General features: G+C 41.3%; 1 protein-coding gene across 1 annotated transcript in view; it reads right to left on the bottom strand.

Annotated features, from left to right (window-relative positions):
- The window catches only part of adipor2 (adiponectin receptor 2), a 37,294-nt gene extending 12,471 nt beyond the window's left edge, over nt 1-24,823 (bottom strand). Inside the window, exons 1-2 of the mRNA XM_071529156.1 lie at nt 24,698-24,823; nt 6,708-7,163 (exon numbers count right to left, since the gene is read on the bottom strand). Coding sequence (XP_071385257.1) covers nt 6,708-6,791 — 84 coding nt within the window. The 5' untranslated portion in view covers nt 6,792-7,163; nt 24,698-24,823. The remainder of the gene's footprint in view (nt 1-6,707; nt 7,164-24,697) is intronic.
- Nucleotides 24,824-26,295: the final 1,472 nt, after the last annotated feature.

Raw genomic sequence — 26,295 nt, forward strand, 5'->3', positions numbered from 1 at the left:
CAAGACCAGAGTCTGAGGAAACTCATAAACCAACTAATTTCAATTATCTTTTTAATTTTTCATAATACAAGTTCATCTGTACCCTTTTTGTGTTTAAGTGGTGCTGTGGAGGTGGAGGAGGGGTTACTGTTGGTTTTGTCGTAGAATGAAAAGACAGAGAAGAAAACAACAGATTAAGACAGTTCAAGATTTATACACCAACAGATAGTAATCTGAAGGTTCACAGGACAAGCAGCTTGATGATGTGTAACCTTCTCTGACTATAAACAGCTATACTAAACTAGTGTTATGAATCTCTCCTATTCAAATAATGAAAGAGTGGGTTTGGGAAGGTTTTGGGACACAAGTCTCAACTCCAGACAAAAACATCAACAAAAAAAAACAAAGCAAAGGCTTAGAGCCACATCAAAACACTAATGTTCCAACAGTTCTGAAGCCAAATGATGAATGATGCACTGTTGAAAAATACATCCCACAGGGAGAGAAGGGCCCCTCTGTGTGTGTGTGTGTGTGTGTGTGTCTGTGTGGGTATGACTTAAGTCACTTTCAGGGACACAAACCAGACTTAAGACCAGTTGATTGGGGACGGCTTGTGCAATTGGGGACAAAAGCCGTGTCCCCAATTGGTAAAAAGCTGATTTTTGGGCCAGTGGTTAAGGTTAGGGTAAGGGTTAGGTTTAGGTAAGTAGTGGTTATGGTTATGGTTAGGATAAGTCTCCAGGAAATGAATGTAAGTCTATGTAAATACCCCAAAAGTGACATAAGTAAGACTGTGTGTGTCTGCGTGTGTGAGAGTGCGCGTGCAGGACAAAGCCAAGCGCAACAGAAAGGGACAGAAACTTCCAACACGTTTCACACTGTCACACTCAAGCATTAACTAAATGGCTATGAAGAAGAGAGAGAGAGAGAGAGAGAAAATTAGGAAATCCCTTGAGACAGAGGTTTGCTCATGTTTAAATGAGGCAGTTTTTTCTTAAGAGCCCCCTCAAGACCAATCTCTCTCTCTCACACACACACACACACATACAGACACACACACACTAACACACACACACTTCGTGGTCCCCTCAGACTCATTAGTTATTCTGTATGTAGACCTTGCTAATGACTTTCACTTGACCACTCATACACACACACACACCCCTGAGACACTCTGTGTGTGTGTGTGCGTGTGTTATGAGGAATCTTCTGTTCCGCTCTGTTCTAATGAGTTCTGCTGTGAAAGGAAAATGCGAGGAGGAAGTAAGGGAAGAGGAGGGGAGGAGAGAGATTTGAAGAAAAATCTCCATCTTTCCAGGAGCTGAACTTTCCACTGAATGTAAACAAAGTCACATGCCTGCAGTACTGTGGGGGGCGGGATCCAGGAAACAGCCTGTCTGCCAACAGGGAGAGAACTGAAACTCTGTGGGCCTATGACAAGTGAGCCTGATACTATAATGGGCCAATGAGGGAAGAGCTCACCCTTGTACACAGTAACCCCTGCACAGCACAGACGGCGAGAGTCGACATGTGACTCACGCATGCACAAAGATCTCATGGGACGCTAACGATTTGGAGAAGACGCAAGACCCTAAAAACACAGACAGTATGTTCCAAACATGCACACACGCACTCTCACACACGCACACACACACTCGACTCGCAAAACAGACACTGTGCTCAGACCACCACAAGACAAACTGTTCTCTCAGTTCTAGTCCATGACCATGAGGAAGGCGTGAAAAATCAGCTTTTGCACAGCAACAAAGCAACACACAGATTTTTATCAAACTGTTCACAGTAGGAGGGCTACAATCAGAGATCTTAACTTTTGAAGGCTACTTCAAAGTTGTTTTTTGTGTTTTTTTCTTCCTTATTGGATAGGAAAGTGGTTCTCAAACTGTGGCTCAGTATCACCTAGAGGGCCGGGAGTTTATGGGTGTCTAATTTTGAAAGCACATATAGGGCATGTTTTTTTAGTTGCCTTCTGTTGTGTGTTTGAACTCCACTGGTATGTAGCTGGTGCTGAGCTCTCATCAAAAAACAAAAAGGATTCGGGGGTTTCCACAAATCTTTGTGGTGAAAGCTGATTGATTGATAGAGTGATAAATTGATTAAATTATTCATTTATTTATGCATTTTATTAAATAATTTAAAGGCAAGAAAAACAGTGTACAAAATATTAGGGACACTTACTCTTCATGAAGTGCACTGATGAGGTGAATCCAAGTAAAAGCTATCATCCGTTACTGATTTCCATTATTTAATTACTTTTTCACCTTGTTAGCTAATTTTCCATGTCATAATATATACCTATTTAACAATAACTGCCAAAAGCAGGCCTACATCAAATTAAGCAAGCAAGATGCTGTTTTACTATGACTTCTATAATCTAATCTATACCAATCACAAAGGAGGAGACGTAGATAAAGAGAAGCAGACGAGGTAGAGAAAGATTTTTAAACTTTGAGACAATCAAGATGTAGATGGTGCAAAACGGGTTGTGCAAAAAAATTCAGTGTATTCAATATTACAAAATATATTGTTGCTATCAGATACCATAAGTGGAAGTAAAGCTGGATGGTAGGTCCACCTGCGGCTGGCTGTTGCACTGTGAATGAAATAAAAACCCTCAGCACAGAGAGAGGATGGGCAGATGATTCCCAAGTCCCCAATGAGACACATTGTTCACTGGTATTTGTTCATTGTTCATTGGTATTTCCTCTGTTTTGGTGATGTGTGCGTGTGTGTGTGTGTCAGGGAATGAATCATTGATACCGCAAAAGAGAGTCAATTGAAAACATGGCACAAGTTCTGCATTTAGAACCACGGTTTCATAACAAGGCTAACAACAGATCATCTGGAAAGTATTTTGAGTGTTACAGGAATACAGTGATGTTTCTGGCAAATACTCTACATGATCAACTCACCACTGTGTGACGAGAAGATTGGTAGCATTTTCACCTGTGTGTCCAGTATGTATTTGGTTTGTTATGGTGCTTGATGGGCATGTTTACTGGGCAGTGCTTATTAGCTTTGCATCATGTCAAAAACACCACAGTCCATACTCCATCTCTGTCCATCTCTGTGTGGCCTGTGTGTCCAATACACTGGACACACAGAGATTAAATTACATCATCCTGAATTAATGAGCCTGTTGCCTATCCTCAGTGGCCAACAGCATCTTTCCTTCTACCCCGGAAACTTCAGTTCCATCCATTGCCTTGGCACAAACTTGGAATTGAAACTGGCTCACCTAATAGCTCCCAAGGCCTCAAAAAAGCATCTAAAAGTCTAAATTAACTGAATTGACTTAATGGCCCGTAAAAGATACTTAATTGAACTTTAACGACATTAAAAGTTTGGCATTGATGGAATATCAACGCAGACATAAACTTACATAAACTTTCACAGTGTTTTAGAGGCACCTTTATGACTATATTAAATGTATGGGACTGTGTGAAGTATATTGGTCAATTTTATTTAGGCAATTTAGAGCATTCAATTCCCATATTAAATACTGTGTGCTTAGGTTGTTGGCTGCGGTTGTGTCTGCTTCCCCATTTGGTCATTTGGCAGGTAAACAGCCATTGTTTGGAAATTCTATTCTGCAACTTTGTAATCAGGAAAACACGCGAATACCAGAATCTCATGGGGGAATAGATCAAAAAGGTCCGAAAAACAGGAAACTTTAATGGAATGAAAGAAAACCTGAAATCTTGAAAAAAAGGAAAAACTGACCCCAATACCTTTTCATATAAATATATAAAGAAGAAAAAAATGAATCAGAGAGAGACAGAGGGACAGGCAGACCAAACAAACTTGGGTGACAAACAGGATATCTGACACCAACCTCATGCCATACCACCTATACACACACACACACACACACACACACACGCACAAATTTAGAGACAAACAAAAACACACACACCATGCTAAAAAATTCAAAGGGTGCCTGTGGGGTGTTAAGACAAACAGCCCTTGCTGATTGGGGCAGGAGGCCCCTAGCGTCCTCTCAGGTATCAGTGTTGCATTACAGCAGGTAAAGAAGGCACACACACACACACACACACACACACACACACACACACAGACATAATACAGACACACACATACAGTATTGTGTTTCGGTTCAACGGCTCCATGCTGATTGCCTTTCACACCAAACAATGGAGCGGCAGGTCTGCCTGTGTACACACACTTCATCTGATTCTCTCTCTCACACACACACACACACACACACACACAAGGGGAAAGAAGTGGTTCCTTTGGGGGAAAAGCATCTGGCACATCTGTTTGGTCAGTTCAACGCATTGCTTTCATGGGATACTGATCACACAACTTTTTGGTAGCGTGTTTGCTTTCCTTCCAGTAAAACAATGTCCGTATATAGACACAGTGCATAATAGGCCTATTTTGGGGCTGCACATCTTGCTAACATTCAATACCCACAGCACTTTAGACGTGGGGCTAAAACTGGACATCAGGTAGAAGAAGCCAACCCTTTCATAATGCACTCTTAATTTCTATAGACAGTTGCGGCACAGAATGGCTCATCAGGAGCAAAAAGCCTTCAGAATGGCGAGGTTGTCAATAAGGTGGCGGTCACTTAAAAGTTTGAGAAGCAGGCTTACGACTGGAAGGTTGCCAAATCCATTCTCCAGACCAGAAATATGAGGAAGCGATTGTGTAACGCTCTTCCCTCTGTTCGCAACGACCCTTTGAGGCGCCCTTGAGCAAGGCACTGAATCCGCAACTGCTCAGCCTTCAGGAAATGTTAGTGATATTATGTTTTTACATTCATGCATGTATGTATCTATGCTCGTATTAAAACTGTATGAAGAAGCTGCTCTGTGGTCATCGTCTGATTCTTCTTGTCTGAGCAGAATATCATCCCTGGGAAACACCCAACTACAGTTAGCGATGGTGAAGGCAGTCTTGAGCAATGTTTTTATGTACTTTTATGTATTTATGCATGCATTTATTTTCATGCCTGTTTTTAGGATCGTCAGGAGTCCATTGTTCGTGTTGTTTATTTTAATGATGTTCTCAATTTATGACTATTGTGTCTTGTGCTATGTTTTGCGCACTTTAATGTAATTGTTTTTATGCACATGGCTGCAAGGAGGATTTCCCCTTGTGGACAATAAAATTGAAATAAACAACGCCCTCCATCACAGTCGCACACACACACACACACACACACACACACACACACACACACACACACACACACACTTAATTTCAGTACAAATCACCACAGATAGGACTTTACTGGGATCCAAGGTGGGGCGGGACAGACAGTGAGGCCCCCCCAAAAGATAATTCCCATAATAATCACTGAGAGACTAATGACAGAGTGCTATTCTACCACATTACCAAACACGCACACACACACACCCTAGCATTATTATGTATGAGGACATTACAGTGACTTACATTCGTTTGCTAACCTATTACCTTAACTCTCCAACCACTAAATACCTAAATTTAACCCCTTAAACCAAACTTTAAACCAACCTCAACCCTAAACTGGTCCTTTTCAAAGTGAGGACACACAAACTCTCCTTATCTTGCAAGGTTTTCCTCATCTATTTATCCTGGGGAGATATTAGGTCCTCACAAGGACAGAGATTCAAGAACACACATTAAGACACACAGTGCATACACATACTCATGTACACACACACAATGGCAACAGACTGTGGTTGAGTGATTGCACCACAATACTAATTACAGATTCTAATGAACATGACAAGATGTGTTCTTTGTGTTTATGTGTGTGTGCGTGTGCAGTGTATGACTCACATCTACATGACATCCCATTTTGCTTCTAGCTAGATGAGAGGTCCAAAGTGTGTGTGTGTGTGTGTGTGTGTGTGTGTGTGTGTGTGTGTGTGTGTGTAAAGCAAGCTGTTTGCTAACCTGATTTAAAAAGGTGAAAGCGAAAATACTTCTCATTCACTACAACTATCAACAAAGATGTGTGCAAGTCAAAACGTGTTGCTGTGTGTAAAGTGACATTTGCAGATATATAGTATGTGTATCAAAGTATCTCCCATGCAGGAGTGAACTGGTATGAATTCTGAATAAAGGAAGCAAGACCAGCACCCTTACTGAGTCTTGCTCTCAGTAAGCTTTACTTGTGTAACAAATTGATCTGCAATAGACAACGGTAGACAAGCTCACTGTTGCACAAGAAAAGAGAGCAAGAGCAAGATTTGCACTAAAAAAGACAAAACTGGTGGTAGATTAAGAGGTTTGTGCTGGACACCAATGACAGACAGACCGACCTCACTGGTCAGCATCTACTGAATATTATAGTACCCTGCTAATAACACCTATTTATTTATTGATTAGTATGTGTGTGTGTGTGTGTCTGTGTGTGTTTTGGTGGGATAGGTTTACTGTGTGACCAGTCAGCTCATACCACGCCACACGGCTCTGCACCAACCAGAGGACAGCACACACACACACTCACGTACACACACACACACACACAAACACACACACACACACACACACACACACACAGGGCGTATATCACAACTTTCGCATGGCTATGTTTACATGAATGACTGAACACAGCTGGAGCAGAGGGAGATGGAGAGAGACAGAGAGAGAGAGAGAGAGAGAGAGAGACAGAGAGAGAGAGAGAGAGGAACACAGAGGCAGTGAGAAACTCTGTGTATGTATGTGTGTGTGTGTGTGTGTTTGCTACTCACCCCGTTGTGTATGGGGCACTCTGTGCTGAGGTGACTGGTTGAAGAACCTGAGGTGGGCGTGTCTTCCTTCTCCCGGGGACTCATGGGATCTGTAGGCGTCCTATCTGTAGTCCGTTCTATGAGATTTGAAGTTCTGTGTCGTAGCACGAAGGCCGAGCCCTCGGCCCCACTAACCTCTCCTCCGTCCAGCTTGAAACGCTGGACCGGACGCCACCGAAAACTGGGCTGGACTCAGCTGGGCCACACAGAAACCTCAGCAGGTGTTGACAAAATCCGGATGAGACTGAAGCTGATTGGACTAGACTGGAACGTGCAGAAGTTGAGCGGGACCACACTGAAGCAGATGTGAGCAGAAGACCGGGATCGGACTCAAGGCAGAATGGCTGACCGACCTGGACTCCACTCAGGAGGCTGAACTCTCTGGACTGGACTGACTCAGGCCTCTGGGGGGCAAGCCTGGAGAGAGAGACAGAGAGGGAGGGAGAGGGGGGAGAGAGACAGATAGAAGTGAGGGAGAAAGAAAGCAACATACAGGGGAAAAAATGGAGAGAAGCAAAAAATTAGTCTCACTTCCTATATTCTGAATTGAAACTGACCAAAACAAGTCAAAGTAACAAACAGGACAAAACAAAACAGGGAGGAAAGAGTAGCTCAAATATTATCACTGTAAAGGAAACATGTTTTCACAGCAATAATTATAATACAGTAAAACTATATAGCACTTTCCAACAAAACATGTCAGACATGAATAAAAACCAAAGCAATAAAACAGACAAATGCAAATGACAAAATAAAACCGGTAAAACTTGGTTCAGCCTATATGATAGCCAGTGATTTAGGAGTATTTAGATTCTGTTTGGGTTGACTGTAAAAGAACCAAACAGTGGCAGGGTGGCCTAGTAGTTAGGAGGTCACAGGTTCGATCCCCTTACAGCCAATTTGTCCTGTAGAAATGTCCCTGAGCAAGACATTGAACCCGTACCTGCTCTCTCATTGTAAGTGGCTCTGGATAAGACCATCAGCTAAAGGCCTAAGAAGTAATGTAAATGAAATATACTGTTAAATTGGTCCGTCTGTATCACGTCAAAATGTTAGCCATGGTATCAAGGCCATAAAATACTGCATTTAGTAACACCAGCAGCCAATTAGGAGCTGCCAACTGGCTGTCATGGCGAGTTGCTTAGCGACCAGAGGTGTCAAGGACAGGAACAAGAGATTTCACACACAGGAAGTAGGAGAAGTGTTGAGAACTGTAAATGTCTTTCTTTTTCCCCATCTCTCTCTGTCGGCTTCACTTCTTCTCTACCCGATAATTATTCCTCTACTTTAAAAGGAGGGGTATGACTTAATTTAAGCATAAGCATTTAATTACAATGTTCAAGATTTAGTGGCAAGATTGTGCAGGGGAGCAGGATGGGGAAATTAACACGTGCAAAAAGCCATTTGCTGATACACTTGCTAGTAAGTTAGACTACTACTAAGTACACAACAAACCATTATTTAGAGGTCCTACTCTATTCTAACAATGCAGTTGGCGATTAAAATAGTGAAAGTGGCTGGTAAAAAAAACAGTTTCTTGTCCAGCACCCAACTATATAAAATGAGACTGTGACTGAAAAGATCAGGAATAGATTGAATGGTGGCACCACTTCAGTATTACAGACTCAGATACACATATGGTTTTAAAAATGGGAAGCACAGCTCATGTTAGCTACTGCAGTAAAAGCTAGCACGTGTTATTACTATACCTGTGAGGACCTTCCATTACTTACATCCTTTCCCAAACCCAAACCCTCAACACTACACTAAACCCTTACCATAAACTAGCCCCTTGTAGAAGGGAGAACTACTAAATGTCCTCAGTTTATAGAATTTAGGTCTCATCTTTCTATCCCTGTGAAGACATTTGGTGTCCTCATAAGGATACAAGAGCACACACACACACACACAGCCTCTATATGTGACATATACAGGCAAGTCCGTTCCTATCAGTGTGTTTTTACATCAGCACACATTTCCAAATGCACACTCATGCACACAAATGACCAAACCTTTAGTGTTGAGGAGACTGCAGCAGCACATTCATATCGGCATGTCTTACAGCTCTGCAATCTCTCTCTCTCTCACACACACACACACACACACACACACACACACACCTCTAGAGGGGCCAAGTCAAGGTGAACATGCCCCCAAGCATTGGACCACTTCATTTAAACCATCCCCCTCTGCTACCACACACACACACAAAAAGCAAAAATGCATTTGGGGCCAATATACTCACAGGGGAGCAAGCAGGAACGCAAAGGCATAGTACATACACACTTACACACATACACACACACACACACACGGAGACCACTAATGACATGATATGTAATAGGGGGATGGGAAAGCGCAGGGAGCAAGAGAGCAGCCATGGATCTAAAGTGAAGGACAAGGTAAGTCAAACACACACACACACACACTTGTGTTATACTTCCTAACCCCTACATAACTAACCCCCAGCCTTAACCCTAAGAATAATCTTTTTACTAATGAAAGAAGCCTAGTGTTGACCACAAGTGATTGCTTTTGCAGCTTTTTTTCCTAATGGGGACATTTGGACCACATAAGATTGTAAAGACATGGTGCAAACTCTCTCTCTCTCTCACACACACAATTACACTACTGCTAATCCTAGAGTAGTCCTCTAGTCACCAGCTGCCCTTACAATGACCCAACGGCCATCTTACACACACACACACACACACACTCACACATACACACGCTGTCCCCCTCTATCTCACTCACTCTTTCCCTCTATCCAGGCCAGTCTTTGCTTAGAGGGAAATTCATCTACATAAATTACCCATAACTACCCCATAACAACTTACAGATAACAGGCCTACCAATAAAAGCCCTTAAAATAACAATGACTAGTTGTTGTGAGGCAACACGAGTCTTCTTTGTGGACTTATTCCATGTCAAGGTAGGGAAATTGCCGCCAGCCAAATACTGGTAAATATTTGGCTGCATTTACTCATCTAGCCAGTGCAGCAGGTAGCCAACCAGCATTTTTAGATCTATTCTACTGTAAAAACTAGTTGGCTGGTTAGAAGTGAGTGGTGAATTTTGAGATGGACTAGTCCCTGAGGCTCCAGGATATTAGACATACTTTCCAGCTTTTGTCACATCCCCCCATACACTTCCATGAGGTAAGGCTAGACTTGCTGACATATTAGCTAATCAGACTTTTCTTAATGGAACATACCTACTTTCTGGAAAAAAGTAGATGTATTTGAATTTGCGGGACAAGCAGATTGGTAGAAGTTACATCTCTTTGTGTTTAGTATTTAGGGTGCAACAGTTGAGATGATGCTAAGCTAGTTTGTCCATCTGATAAACACACACAGTGCAGTGTTGGCATGCATCTATGAAACTACTACAAGAATACCATTTGATCAATCAGTCCATATACACTGATCAGTTGATCAAAGAGCTTATTAGCCAAAAAGCTGCCATATTCCTTTAATAGCTAGTTTACTTTACAGCAACCATTTTGGATGTTTGATTCTATAGAATAGAACTATAGAATAATCTTCTATAGAATAAAACTTTTTCATATTCACCCTGAAGCTACTTAGGGTTGGTGAAGCTTCCCTCCGCCCGCAGTGGTTCCTTTCCACTAATTAGATACTCTCTACTGTGTACAATATGTCATGTTGGTTTATGAGAGAGATGTTATTCTGTTTTGCAATCATTACTTGTTATTATCGCTGACTCTTTATGTTTATTGTCATCTGTTTTGTTTCATGCTTTGGCAATGTTTACTTATGTTAAACCATGCCAATAAAGTTCTTTGAATTGAAATGGCATTGAGTATGAGAGAGCGAGTATGTAGAGAGAGAGAGGGAGAGAGAGAGAGAGAGAGAGAGAGGGAGAGAGGGTGTTTTGAGAAAGTATGTATGGTGTGAGTGTGTGTGTGTATACAGTAGGCTATATGTATGTGTGGTTTTCCAGTGGAAGATAAACAACACCTGCAGGAGAAACATCAGCCCACAGATGGTGGTGGTGACAGAACATGACAAGACAGAGAAAGAGAAGAGAAGAGAAGAGAAGAGAAGAGAAGAGAAGAGAAGAGAAGAGAAGAGAAGAGAAGAGAAGAGAAGAGAAGAGAAGAGAAGAATATAGGTGCATAAGAAAGAAATGTAAAAAAGAAGAGACAGAAAGAAAGGGAACACACAAGAAGAGAACAATTCATGAACCAATAACATCAACCGACAGAAAGTGCCACTATTCTGTGGTGCACTGATGATAAAGAAGACTACTTGAGCTAAGCTGAGATGACTGGCCCGTGGGCAATTCTCCTAATCGAAATCAAACACCCAGTGATTGTCCAATCTCTCACTTTTCCTCCCTCTTCTCTCTCTCCCCAATCGACCATTTTCGAAAATTACATCGATGCTCTTGAGTGATTGCAACTTCATTTTTCTCTTTGTGAAAAGTAAAGATTTCATGCTGGTGGCGGAAAGAAAAATCCCTGTTAGCAAGGGAATGAGAGGAATAAACTACTTCTGATGTGTTTTAAGGCTGTAGTCAATTCCCCAGATAATAGTCTTGTGGCCTGACTGCCACACAAGAACAAACAGCTCTCCTGACAATTGAAATAGCTGAGATGTTTTGTTCTGTGTGTGTCTGATAAGAGTTGTGCAGCAATAGGGGAAAAAACACTACACACTAAACACACTAAAAACACTAAAGGGACTACTGTGTAGATTGGCACACGTGACTATCTCTCTCCGACATACTCGTGCACACACACACACACACACACACACACACACACACACACACAGTTTACAAAAACCCACTGGACATACAGAGTCGCAGAACAGAACAGAACAGAACAGAACAGAACAGAACAACCCCATATTGAGATAACAAGCCTTGCTATAATTGGACACAGAAAAGAAAAACTAAATAACTCATCATTTATACACAGCAAGCCCAAATAGGGCTTCCAAGGGCCTAGACCAACTCCAACTGTACAAGTTCCAGTTCAGAGAGAACAGCTGACACATAATATATGCTAACAACAGGATGCAAAACGAATCACGGAAATGTTTCCAGGGTGCAACTGAATGATCACAATTTTCCCAGTGAGAATGACTAATAGCCATATTTTTCCCCATTAAGGCACTGTGTGAGATCTGATTGTCTTCGATTCCCCATCCCCACGTAAAAAACCCACCATGCGGACAAGTTTACCATCTGTGTCCAGAGCTCTGTTTTTCAGCAAGTTAAAACTAAAAAAAATCCATCAAACTGCTCTTGAGTGACACTTAACCCCCAGAAACAGACACAGAGGATTAAAAAGGGCAGCAGTAGCCTAGAGGAAGCAGGCTTGTGGCCTGCTGGAAACACCTGGGTGAGGAAAGGGAATACTTAATGCTCTCTCCTCTCTCAACAACTTCTACCGAAGTGCCCTTGAGCAGCGCACTCATTCCCATTTCTGCTGTGGCCAATGGTAGAAGACGTGTGTGAAGTGTGACTGTGTGTAACTGCATGAATGCGAAGCAGCGCAGTGCTGAAAAATCAGGCGGACTCAGCAGCCATTCCCTGGGTAGATAAAGGTTAAAAAAGACCAAGTAATGAAGGTTGTGTGCCGTCAATAATATATATATTTTAACAAAAAGCAATACTAGTCTTTAACTACGCTCACCTAGCCTGAGGCTACAACAGCGCCAGCATAAATGAACATTATTGTCCTTTTACCATAGATGCTATTGAGCTTTTAATATTGATCTTATTGACCTGACCCAGAGGTCAATAATGGCAATTGGCAGTACTGTGAATGTGTGCGTTCCCTACAACTGACAATACACTGTGTGTACTTCTTTGGCAGGTTGTGATGTCATCCCGTGTGAACAGGCAATTTTAAAACCCTAGCAATTTCGTCCTGACACGGGTGATGTTATTGATCTTTTAATATGAATATTGCCAATGTGACCCTTGAGTTTAATAAACACTGAGCCTAATCCTCGTTTTCAGTATGTCAGTCTCAGAAATTAACTGAATGATTTTGGTCTTAGTGTACATAAATTGAGAAGTGGCCATATTATTATATATATATATATATATATATATATATATATATATATATATATAATATGTTATAATATAATATATAATACATAATATGTTATAATATATATTATATTATTTTATAATTGCATATGAATGACTATGCCAATGCTGTTACACAGGAACATTTCCTTAGCTCTGAATCGATACTTGTAATGTGTTTATGTTAATCTACTCTCATACAGTAGCCTACATCTAATCTGCACTATATGGGAAGTCCTATTACGGTACGTTCTGTCCCGTACTAACTGTGTCAGTCCAGTGTTGTCTGTCTTGTAATGCGTCAGCAATAAATAACCAGGTCAAATTCCTTTTGCACCCATCATTATTGGCAAATGAAAGCAATTCTGATTATTACCTCCGCCGAGGGGGTTATGTTTTCGGTGCCATTTGTTTGTTTGTCTGGTTGTCTGTTAGCAGGATTACGGAAAAACTACTGGCCCGATTTTCATGAAACTTCATGGAAGGGTGTAGCATGGGCCAAGGAAGAACCCATTAAATTTTGGAGCGGATCCAGATCACAAACAAGCAATAATAGCACGAACCTTGGCGGAGGTCTGTGCTCTCCGAGTGCCCTTCTAGTTTTGTATGAAATGGCAAATCAGAACAGAGGCCTGTCCTCTAATTTCAACAAAGAGATCTTTTTGGAACTTTCATTTTAAAAGTGTTTACCCATATGGATTGGAATGAATGAGGAATTCAAATTTTTTTTTTTTTAAAGATTTATTTTTGGCATTTTATGCTTTATTTGAGAGATATAGTGAGAGAGAGACAGGAAGGTATGGGAGAGAGAGCGAGGGGAGGACATGCAGCATTTCCTTTAGATGCTTTATCAGGCTATAATGTTCTTGACTGTGAGATGGGATTATACGTCCTTAAGGGGTTGAACCCAGTGACACCTCCTACAACTAGTGGTAACATTTTTTTTATTTTTTTTCAATACTGGTGTCTGAAGTAGCCATTTTGGGTGCTATCAAACATATTTGTTGACTACGCATGTAATCCAGAAACCCTGACGAAGGCTTTTGCCACCGAAATGCATTGGTTTTAATATTAAAGCTTTGTGAAATTGTTCCTCAAGAACAACTGAATTCTTTTCATTCAATTTAAAACAACTGCACAGTTTTGCCTCCTTTATCACTGGATTACCAAGTTCCAGTCTGTATTTATGGGCCTCTCTTATAAGAGGCACCACAGTATGACAATGACATCACCCTGTCTAAAATTACTGTAGATTTTTGGCATTTGGCTGATGCTCTTATCCAGAACGACTTAAGCTAAGTGAGGAGGCAGCGGCTCAGCTTCTTACTCAATGACGCTTCAGCAGGACATTGATGGCTAATGGTGACTGTTGAGAGGATCGAACCTGTGACCTTCCAGTTAAAGGACAGTCTCTCTAACCACTAGGCCACCCTGCCGCCCAAATCAGTGTTGTGTCTGATGTTTTCCATTGTGTCCTTTGTGTGTTGTGAGGTGTGTCATTGAACTGCCCTGAAATGAATAGGCTCCTAGGGGACAAATACATTTCTTGTACTCTCTCATAAATAAAGGAGAGCACTTAACACGTGCGGCGCTATAGCGCAGTGTGAAACATTCTGGTAGTGATGTAATGTCATGCCAGGAAGGCCATTCTGTAAAGGTTAAAGGATAAGGCTGGTGTTTTTTAATGCATTGCTTGCCGTCAACAAATCCTATGAAAATAACAAAATCAACAATGCATTTGCTCTACTCCCGTTACGTTCTGACTTCCCACGTACCGTTTTTAGCCGTCAACCCGGAAGTAAAGACATAGTTTCAATTTTAAAAATCGCTAACTGTTACCACGAAAAGTCAGGCTGTTATAGTTATTACCAAATCAAATTCAAATGGGAACAAATTCTTCATTACGCATTACGCATTAATAACAAAATCATTTCTGATTTTGTTATTTTCATAGGATTTGTTGACGGTAAGCAATGCATTAAAAAACACCAGCCTTCTCCTTTAAGCTCAACATGCACATCTATAAACATACACAAGGTCATTTGATTCATGCGTGTTATCCACACAGGCATGTGCACGTGTCTCGCTTTTATTCTCTCACTCATTGTCTTAGTCACCTTCTTTTTCTCTCTCTGACACACACACACACACACACACACACACACACACACACACGGATAGCTGACGTCACCCTAAAGCAGTGTGTGGAGTCATTCATTGTCACTGTAGAGCCGTGGAGAGGTGGCTCCAAAAATCAATCCTTGCAACTGAGAGACAGACCCAACAGGGACTCTGCTGAAAAAAAGACTGAGCAAAAAGAAAGAAAGAAAACGGAGAGGAAATGTCAATGGGAATTGATTTGTTCTGTCGTTTTCTTTTTTCTTTTTTTTTTCTCAGGGGAGAGAGAGAGTGAGCGGGGAATCTGTGGAGCGGTCGTAAGAAGTGGAACTGGAATGAAAAAAGAAATGGAGGTATCTGTAAGTGTCTGGTTTCCTAAACCATGGACTGGGGACCTATCTTGATTTGGCAGTTGGTATAAACAATACCACCCTTGTCAAACCCTGTGCTTAGAAATATGTGGGTGACATACTGACTTACACTGTTTATAGCACTGAAAGGATTCCCATATAGGCTGTGTGAACATAATGAAGGTAGGGTATCTGGTGCAGGGAGCAGGGGGAGTGAACGTGTTTTATGAGGAAGTCCACTGCAGAGGAAAGCAGTGGACAGCAGTAGGTGAAAGTGCTACTTCTGCTAACAGAGAGGAGAGAGAGAAAAGAGAGACAAAAATAGAGAAAAACAAATGGAAAAAAAGAAGATGCAAAAGATGAGTATAATAGAGGAAGAGAAAGTGAGAGACAGAGCAATTTGGAGGAATGACAGAAGGTATGACTCACTGAACCTGCTTTGCAGCAGCATCTGAATATGCCTGGTGACTGTGACTGTGTGTGTGTGTGTGTGTGTGTGTCTGTGAGTGTGTGTGTGTGTGCATACAAATGTGATGACACATTCGGTAATAGGTCAAAGCCTGTTTGACGGAATGCAGTGTTTCCCCTACTAGAAAAAAAATATATAGGACAAAGGGCAAATAATTATATTGCAACTATTGCAATCAGTCCATACACTGAAATAATAAAACCCATTTTCAAACATTTAGACATACTCAAAGTGATAAAAAGCACCAAGACCAGGAGAAAAAGATGAAGAGAAGTAAAGAAGAAAAGACAGAAATGGAGAGAGAGAGAGAGAAAGACAGAGAGAGAGACAGAGAGAGAAATAAAGACAGGGGAGGGAGAGAGAGAGAATGAATGAGGAAAACTTTCATCATAGGAATAGGTTTCTTTATTCCTTGTTTATCCAGTGAAGCTGATTTTTTTCTTTTCCCACAGCATATTTCAGTGTCCCTGTTCTACCTCTTTTCAAATAAAACATTGAAATGACAGAGGCAATGGCACACAGTAGCCAAGTGCACAGTGTATTTGTGCTTGCATTGTGAATGTGTGTGGCTTTCATCCAGCATGACTTTTTCCCTACAATGTGTGCTCATTGTCTGTGTGTCATTTTGTCAAATTGGGCCTGTGGCCTGTCACCTGCTATGTCATTACTCTCAAACACACACACACAGTCACAAAACAAGCACAAAGAGTGACATACACAGGGGTGCTGAACACAAATATGGAGGCATGTGCTTCTTTCTCTCTCTCTCACACACACACACACACACAGAAAGTCAAATACACCCACATGCATGTGTGAGGGGCAAGCCAGTAAAAGCAGATAACGTCTATTCAAAGAATTGCTAAAAAGTCATGTGGCTGACTTGTGAATCGTACTGATGAAAGCTGTTAAAAAAAAACTAAAAAAAAACACGATTTAGCCTACACTAAGACAAGCCCAAACAGCAGAGCTAATATAGCCTAACTTGGAATTAACACCAGACCTCGACTAAATGTTGGTGAATCTGTCGATTTTAATAGCCAATTAAGTAGGTTCAATCAGGCTTTCCTAAATAAGTCTTTCCTCTCAAGTTAGTTTCTCAGTCTGAATGCATATTCAACCCAAATGTTCTTTGAATCATCAAGCAACGCCACCAAAGTCATCCCAGGACCCTGTGGGGAGTCCCAACCCCCAGATTGGGAACCACTGATCAGACCATGGGTGTGATCCTGAGCTCATCCATGACACGCTACCTGGTTCCTCAGGTTAGACAGACACTGTAACAGTCAACGGGAGACAGAGGAAGTAAAAAAACCTGTTATACATGACTAGCAGTCTAAACTGGTTTAAGCTGATCCTTATCTTTGCCTTACACAGGGAAGTTATTTGCATTCTGATATAGGAACTAGAGAGAGTTTACCACATCCGAACAGTCAAGCTAACCCAACTTTGGCTATGCTTCCAGCTAAATTTAAGCAAACTTCTGACATGCTGCAAAAAAGAAACTGCAAATTATATAGGTGCGTCGTCATCAGTGAGGTTAAAGCGAATAAATACGCTTCTTGCTGAATGTAGAACACAGCTACATCAGAAAACATCCATGAGAAAAATCACTATTCACTGCATAATTTCTTTACGGATGACCCAAGCAAGCTTAAAATCTTTTTTGTGATACTGAGGAAATTTTATAGAAATTTGCTGTTGCCATTAAGCCCTTCTAATTCGATACATCATCATTTTTATAAAAAATATTTGGATGGAAACCCAGCTCATGTGATGATGAAGTCTCTGCGGCTTTTAAAGGAGCCACAATGACTGACTCTGAAATAGCCTGTCAACAGCATAAGCACTTAGACAGGGAGCTGCAGCTGCATTATATAAGCTATTCCTTGTGACAACATACTTTGCACATTGCCCTTCAAGCAACACGTTGAAGTTGGACTTGGCTCTTGACCTGCTATCACTTGTCTGTCTGTCTCTCTCCCTCTCCTGTCACTTTCTACTGATATCAGTATTGGTTGTACACAAATAACCCTTATGCCTTATAAAAAGGTTAGGGTGTGTGTGTGTGATGTGGGAGTAAATCAATTATTGTGGGAAAAGAATATTGCTAACATGCAGATATATTATCTTAATCTTCATGATCTTTTCTTGTGAAGTCATAAATATCTGCAGCCTTTGGCCGCCTTGGCATTCAGTATAGATGCCTATCACTGCTCTTTACGGTAGGGCTGCAACTAACAATTCTTTTCATAGTCGATTAATCTGTCAATTATTTTCTCAATTAATCGATTAGTTGTTTGGTCTATAAAATGTCAGAAAATGGTGAAAAATGTCGATCAGTGTTTCCCAAAGCCCAAGATGACGTCCTCAAATGTCTTGTTTTGTCCACAACCCAAAGATATTCAGTTTACTGTCATAGAGGAGTAAAGAAACCAGAAAATATTCACATTTAAGAAGCTGGAATCAGAGAATTTTGACTTATTTTTCTTAAAAAAATACTCAAACCGATTAAACGATTATCAAAATAGTTGACGATTAATTTAATAGTTGACAACTAATCGATTAACCGATTAATCGGTGCAGCTCTACTTTACGGGCCTTATTGTTTTGCGCCCTCTAAGCAAATAAAAATCACCATTTTTATTTATGATCTGAACTATTCTTAAAGGCTGTATATCAAATTTGAAAAAAACAAAACAAAACATAAAAACAAAAGCAAAAACAAAACAGAAAACATTACCTCAAGTTCATCATTCAATATCTCTGAAAAATATAAGATTCAGCATTTAAAATAGCATTTTGTCAAGGCCCTAAGTGGCTTTCTATCCTTTCAAAAGTACCATAAAATTTGTTTTCATTCTGCATCATCTATCATTTTGAAATGGCGGGCGTCCCTTTTGTTTTCCCAAATGTTGAATCTATCATTCTGGAGTCACACTCTGCACTATGTTGTGTGCGTTCCTGTGTCAGGGGGGCCGTGAATAGGCCTCCCTTTGTATTTGGGGCAGCATTACAATGATTTAAACCTGCTGTTCGAGACCACATGACTGGTTACACTATACACTGTGCCTGTCTATGGCGTCGCCCTGAGAACTGCACCTCAACATTATCGCACACACACACACACACACACACACACACACACACACCCCTTAACATAATATTACTGAAAAACGCACCTTACCTGGCTCTCCCTTACAGCCACACCTGAAGCTTAGTATCTGCAAATAGTTCTTAGCGTTTGCTTTAACCTACTTGGAGAACCAGGTGGGTGGGGTTTGCTAGATGGGAGGATGAATGGTAGAAAGACTACTTAAATGACAATTTAGCATATTTGTCTGTGATTAACCATTTATCAAACACTATCTGGGTTGCAGTCTAGAGCATTACCGGAAAATAAACATCACATGGTTTTTCCCTCATACACAATGGTACACCTAATCATTGTAACATCACTGATATGGATCATATGCAGGCACTGTCTCTCTTTCTCTTTCTTTCTCACATACACACACAAAAACTAACATGCACACATTAAGCAGCCAGACCTAAATTCTTATAACATTGCAACACTACTCTCTCTCTCTCTCTCTCTCTCTCTCTCTCTCTCTCTCTCTCTCACACACACACACACACAGCTGGTCCAAAAACATTACAACATTTCAGTTGAGACCAATAACAATGGATACACCCAAACCCTACACTGTGTGTGTGTTTATGTTTTCAACATATGTAATACCGGGCCAGTCATAACACATGCTGTTAACAGAGATATCTAGGAGTGGGTTCTCTCCATCTGTGTGTGCGTGTGTGTGCATGTGTGTCCCCTAGTGACCCGTCTGTCCTGGTACAGCAGTGAGTTACTGATACAGCTGCCAGCAGTCTTATGATGGAAAGAGACAAACAAAGAAAGCCAGTGTTGGAATACACATCAACACACACACACACACACACACACACAAGCATCTCTCTCGTTCACACGCACACAAGCATCCATATAGTACAGTTACACACAAATGTACACATGTGCACACACGCACACACACACACACACACTACATCAGGGTTTGGTTCAGTTCACTTTCATTTCAGTCAGTTCAGAAATATTTTCTTCAGAGTTCAACAACTGGAAATCTTTTGCCATAAAAATATTGGTGTATCCAGTCTATAGAAAAATGAATCAATACTATATCATTATTATGTGAATTCCTGCTTTAATTTACATTAACTTTACAAAAATATGTAACAGGATACTAATAGGTATGTAATAGGTTTATGCTTTATGTAGTAGAGTACAGGGCTAGACTTCCTAAAACCATCCTGGTACTAAAACAGTCCTAGTTTCATCATAACACAAGGGACAAAGATGATGAGAGATTAGACACCTTGGGAAACCAAGCCCCAACAGACACACACACACACACACACACACACACACACACATATAAGAATGGGTCATATGCTAGGTGACATTCAGGTATCCTTCACACCAGTAAGGCCAGAAGAGAAACCGGTCTCTTTGTCATGGACATGGTTTGGTTTGACATGGAACAAATAGGTTACTGTATGATCTCTCACTCACACACAAACCTTCTCCAACACTATGTTACACAGACCAACAGTCTCTCTCTCCATTCCTCACCCTAACACTAACCCCCAAACACACACACACACACACACACACACAGTTCACCCGGTCAGACTTCCACTCTAACAGACAGAGAGAAGTGCTGCCATAATCAGAAAACCCCATACAGCGACACCATGCCACAGATCCATGTCCAAAAGCTTACAAATCCACATGAAACATCCATGCACACTGCAGCTAACTGGCTGGCATTGCCTGTTAGCATTACCAAGTTATCAGTTCTCATGATTTCACTGTCGGCACTGTTAGCAGCCAAAGTTGACATGGCAATCTGATATATAGATGCATGTGTGAATTTTGTTGTCTGAGTTTGTGTCTTGGTTTCTCACTGTCTCTCTATCTCTATATAGCTGTGAAGACAACTACGCCAAATTTGTCAAAATATAGAAACGTGTAGAACTGCTTAACAGACCAACGTTTCCTGGAAAATTGTACATCACAGACCACACCTAATTAAATAATGTCTAGGCAAAACCTAAAGCAGACTAAATCTAGCCCGATTTTTACCAATCAAAGATATTTATTTTAAGACACTGGTCTGCCTCTGAAGGGTACTGAATCACCAACCACCTGAATACAGGGTGGACACAGACCACAACAAGGTCAGTGCACTGTTGGCTTTGCTGGTGAACACTGTGTAACCTAATGCAGTGGTTTTCAAGCACTGGGTGGGAACCCAAAGGTGGGTCATGTGAAGATAAAAATAGGACCCCTAAATGTTCTGGTGAAAATGGTATCCAAAGCTACTGACTATGATATGGTGCCAGTGCCGTCTTAAGTTTCTACAGTGTGAGGTAGGCTGAATAAAACACAGTAGGGTTAATAGCATGGATTATTTTGGTAGCCAATTCCACAAAACAGCTTTAGGTTGAAGTCACCTAACCCATTTTATCCACATTACTAACCTACTGTTGTTAACAAACCTTTTGTAACTCTGTTAACAAACCTAAATACAGAGCAGTGGTTTGGTTTTGTATTTTTTGTATTTTTTTTTAAATCTTTTTCAGTGCCATCATTCCCATGTTTTCCATGGTTTTGTGAGTGAGCCTATACTTTTTGGCAGAGCACCAAGTGAGAGGGCTGTATGAAGAGGCTCACAGGGCTCAGTAATTGGCATGTCCCAAATATTCACCAGCCACTTCATCTTTTTATCAATTAACTAAATAGTTAGAAAAGACCCTCCACATGATGGCAGTTTGTCTTCCATAGTGGTCAGTACACAAACTTACCAGTCACAGCCAACATTTACCAGCATTTGACTGGTTTTAATTCCCCACCCTGTCCTGTCCACCCTGTCTATTATTGGGACGTGGGTAACGGCAGGCTACATGATCTGATGCCTTGGATGAACCTGTCAACAGATAGTAGTCCACACACACACATATACTGTCTACCCAACCACACAAACACTAGCCCACACACTTACATTTGAGTGAGCAAACTCACCCAAGAAATACACACAAACACATATCCAAACGCATGCATGTACAAATTCACATTTCTGCACGCATGCATACATAGACACACAGACACACACACAAACACAATCCATCTGCTAATGCTATTTACATTGGAGACATCACTGAGCCTATGGGCAAAGTGATTTCCTAGTAACAGGCTTATTTAGCTGGGCCTATTGCCAGTGTTGTTATGAACGTACGTGCGTGTGTGTGTGTGTGTGTGTGTGTGTAAGTGCTCACTTAGGCAACAACAAAACAACATAAACCATTGAAGAGAAAGATGCATTAAGTTCCTTTTGTTTCACAACACACTGCGTGCACACACACACACACCGCCTGCTTTGTGAGTTGCGAGAGAAGGAGAGAAAGCAGGAAAGATAAGAAGAGGGACTATAAAAGAGAGAGGGAGGCAGCTTCGCTCCCATATGATCAATCAATTTTGCAATGACAGTTCTCTACTATTCTTGGAAGCTATGTTTAGCTGCTCTCCTGCCTGGCACACTGTCAAAGACTGACTTCATTATACATTACGCTCTCTAGAAAGTCGCATTTCCAGTAAAAAATATGACGTATTGCTCTATAGCTATGCTATGCTGTCTAGCAGGGTGGGAGCCAGTGCACATATCAACTCGGGGGAAGGATTTTCAAAATTCACTCTTTGTTTAATTGCAAATCAATATCCTCCAGTAGGATATTACTGCAAATTTCCTGGTTAGATGATTATGAAAGCCTTAAGATATGTTTCAGACAAAGTAAAAACTATGTGCCAAACTTTATCTGTAAAGTCTCAGCAAAAAGGCAATGCGCTGTACTACTTGAGTTTGTTAAGGAAGATGGTTGTCATACACAAATTGCAACATGATGCATGGATGTGCCTTGTAAGCCTGTGTGGGCTGAGAACCTAGAGTGCATGACACTGAAATCAAATTACATCAAACCAAAACATTGTTACTGTTGATGCTATGGGCAGGATCCTACAGCGCAAACATTTTAGTTGCATATGGTCTTCATGCTACCTAGAAAACTAAAAAAGGAGCATACGTGCAACCTGAGCATCACAGCAGGGATGGGTATGTGTAATTATATTTATAGATCATGCTCCTAAGTTTCTTTCCTGTGCTTGTTAGTGGCTTAGGAGCAAATTCACCCTTGGAAAAAAATGACACTGTAAAGCCCTGAAGGGTCAAACCTGCACAAGAAGACAGTGATGTAAAATGTAAAATGTGTTTCAATAAAAAACACTAACTAAGACACTGCTCCATGAAATATCTATGGGCTAATCTCATTGTAGGGGAAGGCTGGGAGTGTGTTTTGTTCGTATAAAGTTTGCGTTCAACACAAATAGACCATCAGCTACACAGCCCATTAAATATTTATAAGATGACCTCATGCTTTCTGGCTAACTGAATAGTCAGAACTGCACTGAAAAAGGGAAGGGCATGGGCGCATTCAATACAGTTAAAAACTTGAAATTAGGTTCAGAGGTAAATTAAGAGAAATTGACACTAGCCACCAGTCAAGTGTTGGTAAACTTTGACTGTGGCTGCTAAGTTTGTCCACGCCTCAGCCACTTTGGCAGGTAACCAGCCATTGTTCAACAGCCCTATCTAATCTAAATGAAAAAAAATAGTTTCTTCCCCTCATAGTGATGAGTCAGTCAATTGTTCAGCACAGTGTGATGACCAACACAATTACTGTGGATTACTGTGCAAAATATGTAAGAAGTAAGCTCGGACTTTGAGAACAAGAAGATGTAAAGCATAAAGGCAGCTGGGTTTAGATCAGGCAAACTTGAGGTCTGAGTTTAAAGAATAGAAAATCAGCTTAATTGGAAAATGCAAACGCAATGGAGCAGCCTTTATTCACAACAATTATTGCAGAGTCCAAATGGCAAGTTCTACAGATAGCAGCTTTGGCTTATGTGGTTAAAAGTTGGACCAAACAGGATGGTCAGATATCAGCGGACTTGAACTTTAGAGTGGCTACATGTTGGACAAACTGAACCCTTGAGGCTACGACTTGTTATTAGGAAACTGGATATTTTGGGAAACGGATAGCTCCAAGGTAACGTTATTCTGTGATCTCTCAACCATTCACATACAAAAACAAATACATTCAACGCACAAAAACAGCAGCAAATGAGGCACAATAGCCTGTGCTCTCTGTCTGTGTGTGTGTGTGTGTGTGTGCACAGGAGGCAACAAAACACTGGCGAGCAAGCAAGACAAAGAAACCCAAAACTCCAGCCAGACTACCATCCTTGTAGACAGCGACAATTCATACACTTTCAACAGAAAATACACACCAAGCAACGTTTCTGTGTATATAGACTGTTGTCACCTTACGGCGAAAATATTTCGCTAAACATCTGACACAAGCTGTGTTGACAAGCGTAAAAAACAGTCTGCAACCCATCGACAGGCTGAGAGGATGGTTTGTTTACACCGAGCTAGCGAGCAGGCTAGTCCGCTAACATAGCTGCCACATCTGAAAGAAGCCAGACAACTCTTTTGTTGAGCCTGTGTATTTTGACAGCTTCCCATATCAACCTATCAGCCTATATACACACCCCATATTGCCTCCATACGAGTGAAAATGCCTCGTCAAGGAAGAGTAGAGCTGTGCTTTTTTCCTGGCTAGCTATCACTGGCTAGCAGATTATGCCCCTCTGTTGTTTTGACAGCCAGAATTAGCTGGATAGCAAAGCTGCTAGCTGGCAGGTTACATTCTGAACAGGGGGACGCTGGGAAAGTCCCAGGCAAATTTAAGTCCAAAACAAGAAAGAAAAACAACAAAGATCCCCTACAGAGCACACTGTCAGCTGTATTATTCACCTTGTCCTGACGCCAGAAGTGGAGTCTGTCCTTCGGGTGCTGTGTTGTAGTATTACCAGAGAGTTGTGGACGTTGCTCTGGTCTCCACTCTTCTGAACGGTTCCTCTCTCTCTCGTAGCGATTCTGAAGCCAGAGCAGACTGGACTCCGCGACGTCGGAGCCAATCTGTGCGTGACGCCCCTCGCATGAGCGACAAGCCACCAATCAGATCGCTCGAAGAGGAACAGGTGACCAATGGCTGATGATCAGGAACAGGAAAAGACATTTCACAAGTTGAGTAATACCTTTGTTTCGGGAGTTGTAGTTTCTACGCATTTTGACCAATTCTTGTTAAAAAATGAGTTGATATAAACTTTTATGAGTTGATACACACATGCTATATATTATGAGATATGATGTGAGATATGCCTTTCTGTATTCAACATCAATGGCGTGTGAATTGACTGGTATCTTGTTTTTCAGTGAGAAAGCAAACTTGTTTGGCAAGGCAAGCAGCTGTCATTCAGGGTGAAAATCGAGCAATTTTCAACCACATGGTCAGCCGAAGACCAAAGTCTTAGGGTCTACCATGTGCCTTATTCCATACAAAAGAAACATTACAAATATAGCGTATTCAAAAAAATATACTGCCAGTCCCAGTTATTATTTATTAGTAGCAGTATTAATAGTAGTAGCAGCAGCAGTAGTAGTAGCATAGTAGAAGTGGAAGTATTATTGGTATATTATTATTATTAGTAGTAGCAGTAGTAGTAGTAGCCTAGTCGTAGTAATAGTATTGGTTTTAGAATAGATGTTTATTCAACCAGGCAGGTCATATATAACTTCACTACACATAAAAAAACAACTATATAAATAAAACAGCTGCAGGTGCTATGGCAACCCAACCCCACTACCACACTATCTACTGTAGCTGTCTATTAGAGTGTCGATGGGATTTGGCGGCATGCTGTGAGATATAAATGACTCACGTGTCCTACTCAGAATCACACCATCATCAGATCACCTGCTCTTTTGGCATGGAACGCCCTCCCTGCCCCAGCCGAGGATGTGCTCTGCCAGGACACACACACACACACGCACACACACACGCACACGCACACACACCCTGTTGGGCTGCAATTACAGATAACTGTGATTGCATGATTGTGCAAATGGATTTATTGCGATGGAAGGCGGTGGCAGTGTTGGGTGTGTTGGTACAGAACAGTTTCAGCTTTAGTCTGGTTCTTCAGGTCCAGAGCCGCCTTACATCTAAAACAGGTTCAACAGTGTTTCCAACAGAAATCTCAACAGAAATCCCATTGAGCACACACGACAGTAGAAATCTGGAAACTCCCACTGGAACAATGCAAACGAAACTGGTTGCCGGGTGGCACCTCTTGCGCTGTTGTGCTGATGCAGGTAATCGTGTCTCTGATGTTGCGAGTGTGCAATGTTCCCTCAGTACTTTGTCCTGTATTTGGTTACTGCTGTGTCCTCTGAGTGATCAACAAAGTTTATCTTATCGTATTCTTATCGTATCTTAACTGCTGAGGGTCAGATAGTCCACCATGACTTCTTAGTGATAATGTTTTTACATCTATGACCTAGATTTTGTT

This window comes from Centroberyx affinis, unplaced genomic scaffold (assembly GCF_046629955.1).
Source record: "Centroberyx affinis isolate AG114_WGS23_722 - 3 ecotype Tasmania unplaced genomic scaffold, CSIRO-AGI_Caff_v1 ptg001773l_1, whole genome shotgun sequence".
NCBI lineage: Eukaryota > Metazoa > Chordata > Actinopteri > Beryciformes > Berycidae > Centroberyx > Centroberyx affinis.